General features: G+C 44.3%; 1 protein-coding gene and 1 non-coding gene across 2 annotated transcripts in view; both read left to right on the forward strand.

The window, feature by feature from the left end:
- Positions 1-2,654: 2,654 nt before the first annotated feature.
- The window catches only part of BLTP3B (bridge-like lipid transfer protein family member 3B), a 97,378-nt gene continuing 86,071 nt past the window's right edge, over positions 2,655-13,961 (forward strand). The window contains exon 1 of the mRNA XM_075551113.1: positions 2,655-2,945. Within this exon, the coding sequence (XP_075407228.1) occupies positions 2,902-2,945 (44 nt within the window). The 5' untranslated portion in view covers positions 2,655-2,901. The remainder of the gene's footprint in view (positions 2,946-13,961) is intronic.
- Positions 7,879-7,984, forward strand: LOC142452067 (U6 spliceosomal RNA). The gene has a single exon (XR_012785130.1). It is a non-coding gene; the product is annotated as a U6 spliceosomal RNA (small nuclear RNA).

A 13,961-nucleotide genomic window follows, 5' to 3' on the forward strand; every position in this document is an offset into this window, starting at 1 on the left:
ACGCTTTCCCGCATTATGCATATTTATTCTCCAGGAACAAGCTCACACATCTTTCTCAGTAAAGAGAGCTTCTAGCCATCCGAAATGCTCCCTCCTGTCCCTTTCCGGAGAGGCATAGCCAGTAAATGGAAACTACTTTCCAAGAGAGAAAGATGCGGGCTTCTACTCCCGCTTCATGCCCATACAGTTACAATCTTGGAAACTCACAGTTCCACCCTGCCCTATCGATTGCTATGAGTCAGAATTAACTCGGTGGCGGTGAGTTTGGTTTGTTTTTGGTTTAACTGGAATTAGGTGTCTGTTGTATATGCTCATCTAATAATTCATAATGTAAAGAAGATTAATTTTGGCTTCACATCCAGCCTCTGTCATAAATGGCTGTGTCAGCTTGAGTTTTGATAATGATTATGGTTAATGCTTACATGTCATTTAATGTATTTAATGTGTGCCTGTATGCTGTTCTACGAGCATTACATATACTGATCCCATGATGTAGGTGGTGGCTGTAAGATGCCAAGGAATCAGTTCCTACTGAGCAGCCCTGTAGGACAGAGTAGATCTACTCGATAGGGTTTTCTGGGCTGTAGGATTGACGGGAGCCGATCTCCAGGTCTTTCGCTCTCTGAGGCTGCTGTTGTTAGGTACCAGCCAGCCGGCAGAATGGCCTAGTCCTGCATAATTGGGTATCGTTTTGCTGTCCCTTGGTGGTTTTACATGTTTCTGTGACGCTATATGACCAGTATTTCACATACCAGCATCAAGGTCATCATGGTATACAGGTTCCAGTGCCTATGAACATACTTAGAATAACATCAGAACATTGTCAGATATACTGGAAACCTTATGAATATCAGCGGAATATTGTTTGGTAGAGTGCTGGGAGATGAGCCCTCTGATTGGAAGCCACTTAAATTATGATAGGGGAAGAGCTGGCTACTTAGAGTTGACCTTAATGATGTGGGTGGCTCAAAGTTTTCAGGGTCTTCATTTTCCAACGGGGTATGTCTCCAAAATGAGAAGGAAAGAAAGACATCCATTACATTAATACAAACATCCATTAATAACCAGAGTGTGAAATGTAAGAAGTAAAAAACCCTATAAGGTAGGTGCTGTTATTGAAATCAAAGAGAGTGTGGCTAAGAGTGCAACCTCTGGAATCAGAGTCCTAGGCCAAATCCTTGCTTTGCCACTCACTGCACATTAAACAAAGATGTCAATTTGAGGACTGAGGTGCACCTGACCCAAGCCAGGACATTTTTCAATCACCAAGACCCTTAACAAAATGTATGGACACATGGCTGCAACAAGGTGCTCAAACACAGCAACAACTGTGTGGATGGCACAAAACCAAGCAGTGTTTTGTTCTGTTGTACACAGGGTCACTATGAGTTATAACCCGCTCCATTGGCATCTAACAATGACAGGTTGTACTATTGGAGACCCGGTGTGGCTGAGCGGTTCAGTCCTCACCACTAGCTTACAGGTTTGAATGCACATTAAAAATGGGCTTGATGATCTGCTTCCAAAAACTCACAGCCTTGAAAATTCTAGGACGCATTCTGCGCACAGGTGGTCACCGGGAGTCAGGGTAGACTCAAATACAACTAACAAGAACAAAATTCTATTAAGATGAGTTTTCAGACTTCCCTTTGAGCTGAAATATTCAGAGGAAGGAAATATTACATCATAACATTTATCTTGGGGAAGGCAGATATTTTAGGAAAGGAGAAGCAAGAGGATAGATTATGAAGAGAACTGAGTAGGAAAAGAGAGCAAAACAAACAGATCAAGCGGTTCGTTGTTGTTGTTCGGTGCTATTGAGTCGGTTCCCACTCACAGCAACCCTATGTATAATAGACGGAGCGCAGCCCAGTCCTGTGCCATCCTCACAACTGAGCCATTGATGCAGCCACTGCCAATCCATGCAGTCAAGGGCCACCCTCTACTATGATGCCCCTCCACTTTAACAAGCCTGATGTCCTCCTCCACCAACTGGTCTCCCCTGACAACATGTCCAAAGTATGTAAGATGAAGTCCTGCCACCCTTGCCTGTAAGGAGCATTCCAGCTGTCCTTCTTACAAGACATCTCTTTGTTCTTTTGGCAGTCTATGGTACTTTACTCTTCTTTGACAGCACCATCATTCAACTGCATCGATTCTCTTACAGGCTTCCTTACTCAATGTCTAGCTTTTACATGCATGTGAGTGAGGGGTTATAAAATTCCATGGCTCAGCTTAGATGTACCTTAATGCTCAAAGCAAGTAGCCCGAGGAACAGTTAAATTTTCAGGAAATGAAAACGAGAAGTAGGATGAGGAGGGTACATCCTGTGAGGGAAGTTGGAACACGAGCAGAGGTTGGAGAGGGAGGACTAAAAACCACTTAAATTCTTGAATTGTGGTTTAAAGCATCAAGAAGCGCCCAAACTGGGGACAGCCCCTGCTGAAGCGTCCAGTGAGCAAGCAGGACCAAGAAGCTCCGCCCCGCCTTCTATTGGCCCCGCCCCGCCCCGATGCACTCGCCTCCCCCCGCCACGTACACGTCTGGTCCCGCCCGGAGCCTGAGTTCGCCACGCCCACCCCGCCCCCTTCAGCCCCGCCCCGCCCATCTAGCCCCGCCCCTCCGCGAGTCCTCCCCGCCCTCCCCCAGGTCTCTTAGGTGATGCTGCAGCCAAGATGGCGCTGTCGGCGGCGGCAGCGGCCTGAGCGCAATGCCCCGTGCCCTCAGCGGCAGCGGCGGCGGCGGCAGCTGCGGCCTCAGCCGGGGCCTCAGGTCTCTCCCGGGCGTGAGCACCCAGACGCCCCTCGTCCGGCCGGGCTAACCGGAAGACAGAGGCGGCGGCCACGAGGAGAGGAGCAGTAAGCCACAGCGAGAGCGCGCCGCGCCCCCGGCCCCGGCACCATGGCTGGGATCATCAAGAAACAGATCCTGAAGCACCTCTCCAGGTCTGTGAGATCCGGCGGGGGCACCCCGCCCCCCGCGAGCCCGGGGGCGGCAGGGACTGGCGGCCGACGGGGAGGAGACCCGAACGCGTCGCCGCAGCCCCTGCTGCCTCCTGTCCGGACCCGGCCCTGGTCCCCAGTCGGTCGCCTGGGGCACCTGGGAGGCCGCCGCTGGACAGGTTCCCCGGGGGGAACGTGGCGCGGGGCCCGGGGAGAAGACATCTGGGGGCCGCCGCGGGCCCCCTTGGCTGGGCTGCCCTGCCGGAGGCTGGAGATCCCCGGCACGACCCCGGTGCTTCGTTTGCGTTTGGAGCTCACGGGTGCTGGACGTCTGCTTGCTCTCGCCTCCGCTACCCGAGGCTGCCCAGGGCCCGGCGAACTTTTCGGGCTGAGGCTAACTGTCAGCTTGAAGTGTGACCCTGGCCATTGTTCCCAGTGCACCCCACCTGGGCATTCCGCTCGATTGCATCGGAGGGTGTGCCAGTTTGCACAGTTGAATTCGTCTATGCAAACAGCCAGAGTGCCCCAGCCTTGGCAAGTTCGTCCCGGAGCCGCTTAACTCCGTATTGTTCTTACAAAACCGTTTTGGGGCTTTGTGGTCTTTCTTTTTTCGTTTCGTTTTGCTCTTAAGTCTAGAAGCCATAATTTCGGGGAGTTGACATGTGTGGCCTGAAATCCTAGGGCTTGTCGCTCTTTCCATTTCATAACACGGTTTTAGTCAGAAACATGACTCAGTAGTGCTGGCAGTTTGCTCCTGCTCCCGGCTTCTCCATATTTGTCTCCAGACACTGGCTAAGTGAAGGAACATGTTCCAGGCTGTTAACCAGTGACTACAAAGCTCTTGGTTAGGAACCCGCTCTCTGGATAGTTGTCTGGAAGGTAATGATTACCTTTTAACTGGCTGGAAGCGACCCAGATCAAATGATATATTTGTATAGCAAACACAAATCTGGATTCACAAGGTTGTTTTATGTCAGGGGCTTATCTTGGGAATGAAATCAATTCTTTCTGATTTCAGGAGCCCTGGTGGCATAGTGATCAAGAGTTCGAGACCATCAGGCACTGCTCCGGAGAAAATATGAGGCTTGTACTTCCTTCTGTAAGAGTTAGGGTCTAGGAAACCCACTGGGAGATGACAGTTCTACCCTATTCTATTGAGTGCATTGACTTAGTGACAGTGAGTTTTGTGTTGTTTTGGTGACTCAGCAAATAACTTTGATTTATAGTGTTTTTCCCTAAGAAAAATTACTCATAAGACCGAACAAGGCAGATACTGTGGTAAAATTCATCTGAATGATAACTTTTGAAACGAGTACAGTCAAGTTTAATTTTACAGATTGGCTAGCACCCAAGGTGTCTCTGTAAATCCCATTGCTGTGGGTACAGAGTTAAACTACCCCAGAACGACCTCAGAAACAAACTGCCGCATCGTTTTTCCCAGAAGTGGCCAGTTGGTCCAGACTACTGACTTCTCATTTGCCAGCTGAGTGTTTTTGACCTCTGTGTCCCAGTAGTTTGGGTTACAGTTGAGCAGAAAATGCTTGGAACATGTTATTTCCAATAACAGACAAGGCCAATGGGTAGAGCCTGTGGCATGTTCTCAGAGAAGCCGCCCCAGAACAGTTGAAAGTCCCACACCCCAGCTTGCTTACGCTCTATCCTAATGTACTTTTAAAAAATTTTCCCCTAGCACTTATTCTACATAATTAGTTATTTGTTGCCTCCACTGGAATGTAAACTCCCTACAGGCAGGAATGTTTTGCCTGAGTCTGGCATAAAGTCATTGCTCAGTAGCTGTTTGTAGCATCCGTGGATAAATGACACCAATGACCTCACAGCGATATTCTTTTTTTTTTTTTTGCGATATTCTTTTTAACTGAGATAAGACTGTTGTTGTTAGGTGCTGTCAAGCGGGTTCCAACCTCCTAGCGACCCAGGGAACAACAGAGCGAGACAGTGCCCAGCCCTGCACCATCACTGTCTGCCACCAATATTACAGGTTTGGGGTGGAGCCATTTTGGCTTTAGGAAATGATGGGTAATTGAATCATTGAGTAAAAATGCTGTTGTCCTGGAAAGGAAGGATTCCGAAAACAACTCTTTAGGTAGAGTGTCTTTCAAGGAAGAGCATTTACACAGGAACCAAGAGGAAAAACGAGAATGCTCAGTATTATTAGCCTGGAGGCAATGCATGATTAAAACCATTCTCCAGATGCAGGCATTTGAGAAGCTGATATCATGCAAAAGTATGACAGAGTAATTGCTTTGAAGAGATTGTTGACAAATGCTCAGTGAATGCCAAACCTGTTCCTTACCTGCTTAATTCGTGTCCCAAGCATCTCCTGGTTTGTTAATAAAAACAGATTGTCTATTTGGAACCCATCTGGAAGGTGTGTGATGAGAGAGAGAGAGAGAGAAGAGGAGAGGAGAGGAGAGGAGAGGAGAGGAGAGGAGAGGAGAGGAGAGACAGAGACAGAGACAGAGACAGAAAAGGGTCTCGGAGTAGGCAGGAATGGTTACATTCAGGAGAAATGAAACAGGACTAATCTATTAAAGAGAAAAATACCCTGACCCTTGGAAAGAGGAGTAGAGAAAATGTTTTGGAGGCTTCCCTAGGGTAGTGTCTGTACCCCACCCCTCTGGGAATGGAGAGTTCTGAAGAAAAGTAACAAGAAATATCAGAAAGGAAGTAAGAGGAGTGACCTTTCAGCTCAGAGCTTTACTGTGTGTGTGTCTGTGTGTGTACACACAGACTTCTTCCACGACCACCAGGCTCCTTAGGCTCAGGGCTTACTATGGGAGGTGCAAGACTTACTTGAGAATGGGAGTGAGCAGGGCAGGATGGAGGATGGATGGAGAGGGAATCTTTGCAGAGTTGAAAACGGGTTCTGAAACAGGTGAGTACTCCCTTGGGGACATTTGGCAAAGCCTGGACACTTTTTTGTCCTGTGTAGTGTCCAGGGGACTCGGTGCTACTGGCGTCTAGAATGGAGTCTACAAGTGGACCTTGAGTAACACAAGCAGGAAAGTAATGTACTGGAAAGATATCCACACCCCCCAGCATTTATAGGAAGGTTGGGAACTAGGCTTGAACAAGAACTGAGCTCAAGCCAGCTGCAGGGACTTAGGTAGCAGGAACTATGTTCCAGTCTCAGGAAGGTGCTCTTTTTGCCTAAGGGGAAGGATCAAATGCAAAGGCAGCATGGCTTGGGAAGGTCATTGAGTGTTTGTAATGTTTATTATGGGGAATAGGCAGGGTGGAACACTCGGAGAATTTTGTTGGCTGAGTGGCAAAGTGATGAGAGGTTCAGCCCCCCCCCCCCCCCCCCCCCCCCCGCAGTGTGTTGAGGGGAGGGACCACCTGCCCAGGCTGTGGAACGGAGGAGGAGGTAGGGCAATGGCTGAGGGATTGAGGGGCAGGCTGCAAAGGCTCAAAGAATTGAACATCTTAGGACAGACGAGGATTGGAGAAACGGAAGGTTTTATGTGAGATTGACTTATTGAAGTTCAGGTTTTGAAGCTTTAATGGTCCCAGTTTAAGGCCAGATGTGAAATAGGGCCGTGGGAGCGAGTTGCCAAAGGGAAGCTAAGGTGCATGCAATAGAAGATGAATATTGGGCATTCTTAACAATAAGTAACATTATTAAGTCAGTCAGTCAAAGATGACTCCCTTAGATGGTAACTTCATAGATTATTTTCATTTTGTGCTTTTATGTACAGCCCAATGTATAATTTGAAAGAATATATGTATGTATACTTATATGTAAATCTGGTCCAGAACTGTATTTTAAGTGAGATATGGTTTGCATTGTTGAGGCCATTCAAGTCCAAATCAAATACCACTTTTTGGATTATAAATAAATTTTCATAGTTTTCAGATTTGTTTTCTGGGTTTTTTTTATTATTTTTTTTCTGGGGGTTTTGTGTTAGTGTTTGGTTATTTAAATTGACATTGTAAAGCATCCCTAGTAATATGGACTTTTGACACCTATTTTACCAGTTGTTCATTTAACAGATATTTATTAGTGCTTACTTTATATCAGGTAGTATAGAGGTAATAGCAGGTAATAAAGACGAAACTCTCACCCTCGTGGAACTTACATTTTAATCAAAGGGGAAAAACTCCCTGCCATTGAGTTAAGCCAACTCATCGTGACACCCTTTCAGACAGTGTAGATCCACAGGTAGTAAATAAATAAGAGGTATAATGTGTCAATTTATAGTAAATGATAATGAGGAAAGGTCGGTTTCAGAACAGGTGATACGGGAAGACTGAATTGAGATGATGACATTGGAGAAAACACCTACAGGTGATACAGAAAGACTGAATTGAGATGGTGACATTGGAGAAAACACCTAAGGGAGGTGAAAGGTCCACTGCAAAGGTTGCAGAGGCAGGGTTTGGAGGTTATATTTTAAAAATATCAATGTCACCCATATAAAGTGGAGTGAGGAAGGAAGTGAGTAAGGGTGGATGAGCCCATATAAAGTGGAGTGAGGAAGGAAGTGAGTAGAGGTGGATGAGATCGAAGAGAAAATAAGAGCATGAAAATGTAAAGTCTCACAAGAACTTTTGGGCATTTGCCTGAGTGAAATAGGAAATTGGAAGGCTTTGAGATCACTCTGGCAGCCATGACAGAACTAAATTGTAGGCTAGGAGGGTGAAAGTTAAATTAAAATCCAGGTGAGTCAGAGACTGCCTTGGACCAAGGTATATGCAATGGAGTTAGTGCAGTGGAGGTATGACTAGATTCTAGATGTGTGTATTTTGAAGGGAGCTACAGGATTTGTTTATAGATCAGAGTGGGTGGGGAGAAGCATTAAGGATGACTCCAGAGTTTGACATGAACTAAAAATAGATGGAATTGCCATGAACTAAGTTAGGGAACACTGCAAAAGGAGCATGATTCTGGGAGGCTATCGAGAGTTTGGTTTTGGTGTTTGCTTTGGCAGCACATATACTAAAATGGGAACAGTACAGAGAAGGTCAGCATGACCTTGCACAAGGATAACATGCAAACTTGTGAAGAATTCCATATTTTAATGTGAATTATATGTGAATAAAACTTGTGGGGAAAAAGTTTGACGTTCTACATTGATTTTTTAAATACTTATTCAGCATCTAATTTAGAATACATATGTGTTAGTCTGGCAACCATGGTGGAAGTTTTTGTGTGGTTGTCATATAGGTAAGAGACTGATGGTGCAGTGCTAAGCATTCACCTGCGAACTGCAGATTTGGTGCTTCGAACCCATTGGCAGCTTCACAGGGGAAAGATGTGGCAGGCAGTGTGCTTCAGTAGAGACTGACAGCTCGGGAACCCCTCCAGGTCAGCACTACTGTGTCCTATAGCGTTGCTGTGAATCATAAGCAACTCAACAATATGTTTTAAAGGGTATCCTTTGGTTTAGGTAATATTTTATTACATAGTGCATTGAACATTTAATTGTAAAGGATGGATTTTGGGGCGATTCCTTTTTCCTAGTAATTGAAGTACACAGAAGTATATCAAACAGCAGGGTCCTCTTTCTTTGGCATGAATTTTCTACCAACGTTAGACATTGATCCTGGCAGAAGTTGCTTTCAGTTGTGAACTTTAGGTGGAAAGAGGAGGTTGTATGCTTGGGTTAGTAGGTACCGTATTTACCATTCTAGAATCAAAAGGGCTCTGCTCCTGTCTCAGCGAAAAATGAAGATTTTGAGATTTGCAACTTACCCCAGGTCTCTAAGGTGGTGCGAGTGATGAAATCACTGACTGAGCGCCAGCTTCATTTCACTGTTGTGCACTGTCCGTGCAGGCTGTTACAAGCTTTTGTCCTTACTGACCAGATTCCTTTTCCTGACACAAATTTCAGCATTTCCCTTATTATTCTCAAATGACGTTGCACCATCCTGCTGTAATATGCTCTAAGTCAGTGGTTCTCAACCTTCCTAATGCCATGACCCTTTAATTCAGTTCCTCATGTTGTGGTGACTCCCCCCAACCATAAAATTATTTTCGTTGCTACTTCATAACTGTAATTTTGCTACTGTTAAGAATCATCATGTAAATATGACATGGAGGATGTATTTTCATTGTTAAAAATCGAACATAATTAAAGCACAGTGATTAATCACAAAAACGATGTAATTATATATTGTGAAATATTTATTTCTAATGATAAATAAGTGAAATTTTGTCTTGAGCATGGTGTAGCATGGGTAACAATCTTCACGATGGGTACTCATATGTGGGCGCATCTGCATGTGGACAGACCTGCCTGGAGACCGACAGAGGAGCGGTGTCTCGTTTCCTAAGACCACGTAAATATGTGTTTTCTGATGGTCTTAGGCAACTCTGTGAAAGGGTCGTTCGACCTCCACAGTGGTTGACCTACAGGTTGAGAACTGCTGCTCTAATTGATTGTTCATTACTTCGGAGTTCTTTGACTACAATCGTTTGAGTTAAGGAGCATAATCTTCTGACTTTGCAATCATTTGAGGTTAGGGAGAGTGATTTTTTCACTTCTTTTTACTTGCACAATTTAACTTTGTGCAATACCATACTTGCAGTTTCCAGTGTAAATGCACCTTTAATAAGTTGATCTTAAAAAAAAAAAGTTGATCTTGGCCTCAAGTAGAAAAATGCTTTGAAAATGATGATGGCCACATATGTACAAATGTGCTTGATATAATGAATGAATGTATGACTTGTGATAAGAGCTGTAAGAGCCCCCAATAAAAGTATTTAATTTAAAATAAATAAATAAGTTGATCTTTTTTTTAGCTATATAGCTTTCAGATCTTTCATATTATATTATGTAAAATTTAAATAAATATCAGTGTGTATTTAATTGGACTTAGTGGTATGTGTTAGGCTGCAAACCACAAGGTCGACAGTTCAAAATCAACAGTAGCTCTGAGGGAGAAAGACGAGGCTTTCTACTCCCTTAAACAGTTACAGCCTCGGAAACTCTAAGGGGCAGTTCTACCCTGTCCTATAAAATTGCTATGAATTTTTCTTTTTCTTCTTCGCTCATGATACAGTGTAAATACCCCTTTGATCATTCCAGTGCCTCTCCCCCAGAGGGTACTGTCACCCACTTTGGGAAACAGTAGTTTATTTGATAATTTGTTATTTTAATTTTTCACATAGTCATGATGAATGTTTATGTAAATTTTGAATCTCAATATTTGTCTTTTAAAGCTTGATTTTCTCTCTCTCTCTCTCTCTCTCTCTCTCTCTCTTGGTAATACTCTTTTTCTACTGAAAATCACCATTAACTGAGGGATGTCTTACTTTCTTTTGCTACTGTGAACATGGATAGCATCAGGTGTGGTTTTCCTCTACGAGTGTTTGTTTGGAAACCTCTATTAGAATTAATATGTGTAGGTATACTGCATTGTGTGAAAATCTCAGAATTCCCACCCTTCTATCCTCAACATGAATAAATCTTCATTTTTTTGTCTTTGTTCAATTCTGATACTAGCCACCCACATACTTCTTTCTCTGACCCTAGTTAGCAGGATCTAGGCCAGGTCTCCCAATTAAAAAGGACACTGTCCGTCAGATTACCACTAGTTACAAATTTGGCATTCCACAACACTCTCACTTCTGACCTGCAGGCTACAATTCGGGGTTTTCCCACTACCTCTTTAGGATGCCAGCTGCAAGCTCAGGGACCTCCCCTGGACTCACCAAAAAGCTCACTGCCATTAAGCTGATGCCACCTCATAGTGACCCCATAGGACAGGGTAGAAAGGCCCCTGTGAGCTTCTCAGACAGTAACTCTTTACAAGAGTAAAAAGCCCCATTGGAGCAGCTATTGTTTTTGAACCGAGGATCTTGCAGCCCACTGAGCCACCAGGGGTCCTGCACTCCTAACCCAGTAGTTATAAATCCAGGGTGTCTCTCCACCTTTCGGGTGTCAACCATAAGCTTGAGTCCTGTTTGGGCTCCCTCTCTTCTGACCTGCTAGCACCCACTACATCTTTGAGTGCAGGTATTCGCTGGAGGGACCCAGGGACAGTGCTATATTTATGATTCCCGCTTTATTATACCAAAGGACACAAATGAAGAGACACGTAGCACAGAGTGAGGTGCATACTATGTCTTTCTGCGATCAGGAAATATTGGGGCCTCGTTGCATAGGCAGGGTTAATTGATTCATGTCCCTCCCCATCTCACTGTCATCAAGTTGATTCTGACTCAGAGCAACCCTATAGGACAGGGTAGAAATTAGAAATGCCCCTGAGTTTTCCAAGACTGTAGAAAACTCAGTCTCTCTCCCATGCCCTTCCCCTTAGCTGAGCAGATATCAGCCTAAGCAGTGATCTTTCTGGCTTGGTTAGTTCCCACTCAATAGCACAAATCCTAAGCTGTAGCTTGGATCCTCAGTCACTTAGATACCAGGGGTTTAGAGTTACCTCCCAGGAGCTGAGGACAAAGGCTGAATTACCTAACGTCTAGTAATTCTTTACTTCACAGGTACGTCTACTGCCAATCCATTGATTCAAGCTCATAGCGACCCCACCTGGGGTTTCCGGGGTAGTAAATCTTTATGGGACCAGAAAGCTTCATCTTTCTTCCGTAGAGCAGCTGGTGGGTTAGAACCACCTACCATGTGGTTGGCAGTTCAGCACTTAGCCAACAGTGCCACAGACACCAGTAAATTCAGTAAAACTGTGTAGACATTAAATAGACGTTCAAGCCTAAAACTTTGTTATAAAAAGGGATATTCGCGTACAAGATTCATCTTGTCTTTAAGTAACATGAGTTATGGTGATATTCTGAAGGTTAGGCCTTGTGCTGCTAACCATAAGGTTGGCAGTTCAAACCCACCAACCACTCTGGAAGAGAAAGATGAGGCTGTCGACTCCAGTAGAGATTTACAGTCTCTAAAACTCTATAGGTCGGGCCTTGATCCTAGGAGCCCAATCAACCTCCAGCCTAGTCACGTGCCAGCCAAAGATGGCTGCACCCAGGGTAGTTGAGCAGAGGTTGCCTTGAGCCCCTGGCTGAGAAAGACAAGGGAGGCACCAGTGGGAGGCCCCACTACATTATCATATGTGCATATATCTGTACAAGGAGCCATGGCAGTGCTGTATGTAAGTGTTGGGGTGTTAACTCCAGCACTCCAAAATGGGAAAATCATGAACCAGATGATACTGGCCAGGGAAACGTACTTCTTAATATTATAACCAGAAAAATTAATCAAGTTACAAAAGTAGAAAAGTATGACTCAGCCCTGCTATCAGAGAGAGAAAACATTTTAGCTTACTGAATCAGACTGTCTTTAGAAAGATGATGTTTTCCATTTTGTTCTAGATTCAATTTGCAGCATATCTTGGGTATCCCAAAAACCACATTTCCGCCGTTGAGTCTATTGCTACCCAAAGTAACCTTACAGGACGGTAGAACGCCCCCCTGTAAGTTTCATTTCTTGTTCTTATTTTATTTTTTCCTCTTAAAGAAGGTTCTGTAAGAGACACAAAAAATTTTTTTAGAGAGTTGGGAGGGTTGTGCTAGATGAGTGATTTCAGTATAGACTTTAATAGCTTTTGTCAGAGAGGCACAAGCAGAAGTGTGATGCACCTTTTACAGAAGAGACAACAGGTACGGTGGTCTACATGTCAAAGAAACCTGTAAAAATCAAAGCAGGCAAATGGCAGCGTCACTGGTTTAACATGAGTGGTTATTAATCTAGTTCCTCTGTCTAGGGCATGCATCAATGGGACTAGTTAAGATTGATGTGCAGAAATGCGAGGGCTCCTCCATGTTTGACTGCAGTTTTTTTCTCCCCACCATTCTCTAATGCTACACCCTCTCCCCCCTGGAACACGCCCTCCCCACCCCCCCCCATCCCCCACACACACTTTTTCCCTTTTGCACTGTTGTCTGATTTCCTGCAGCTGCAATGTCTGGTCTCTTCATGACAGGCCGCCCTCTCCGGTTTCCTTTGACTTGTACATCTTCCTGGCCTCCAGGCAGCTCTAACTTGGCTAGTCTCCTCTAGTCCCCTCAGTTTGGGAACTCTTTTAGGTCTTAAGTATGTCCTGTGTAGTCAGTTAGTTAACACAAAGGCCTCATACTTGTTAATGTAGATTTTCATCTCGCTAAGGTTTGACGTAGCCCTCGTCATTGTTGTCTCTTTAGCATCTGCCACTGTCCTTACCGTGCTACCTGTAAGTTGTTCAGAATCTTTTCTGATGAATTGAATGAATAAACGTACGATACCTTGACTTCCATTGCATGTACAGGTACACATGGGTTACCCTGAATATGTTGTTGTTGTAAAATTTGACTCATACTCGGAAAATTTGGGTTAAAATTTTTTCTTTTCCTGGTAAATACCATAATTCTCTAGTTTACTTTGAGACTATAACCAAAGTGTATTGCTGTAACTCTCTTTAAGGATTGTTTTCCTGAAGCAATTTAATACTTCAGTATGTTCTGTGAAATGAAGATTGCCGTTTTTACTTATTTAACTGGGGCTTTTGTCAATTAAACCGATTTTGTGACTTGTATTTATGGAGTGCTCATCTTATGCAGTGCCAATCTTAATTGGTTTCATTTAATGTTAACTTACACAGTTGTCTTTGTATAGTTCCTATATCACATAGCTACCTCCTTTGTGTTGATAGTTTGTTTTAAAAACATTTAATATAAACTTACTATTAAAGTAGTAGTAGTAATATTAAAGGAGTAGTATCAGTGTTACAGAGAATGAAAAAATGCTAAAGGATTAATTCCCTTTAGAATTTAAGCAAGTGTTTGCCTTAATCTAACCTAGTATGAAATAGATGTGTTTTTAAAAAATGGGTCACAGCTAAACATTTTGTCATATCATCCCTTCTCCTCCCTCCACCTGGCTCCCTCTGGGCCCCATGCGCCCATTCACTGCAGCAATCCCTACTGACTGTGGTGGAGATTGGTTTGCTGTGAATTTCATAACCCAGATGAGTACCAGAGGAATCTAAGAAACCCTGGCAACCGACTACTTGCTTTCACCAATAGGGGCTCTTTGTCTGAATTTCCTA

Source organism: Tenrec ecaudatus, chromosome 6 (genome assembly GCF_050624435.1).
Source record: "Tenrec ecaudatus isolate mTenEca1 chromosome 6, mTenEca1.hap1, whole genome shotgun sequence".
NCBI classification, from domain to species: domain Eukaryota; kingdom Metazoa; phylum Chordata; class Mammalia; order Afrosoricida; family Tenrecidae; genus Tenrec; species Tenrec ecaudatus.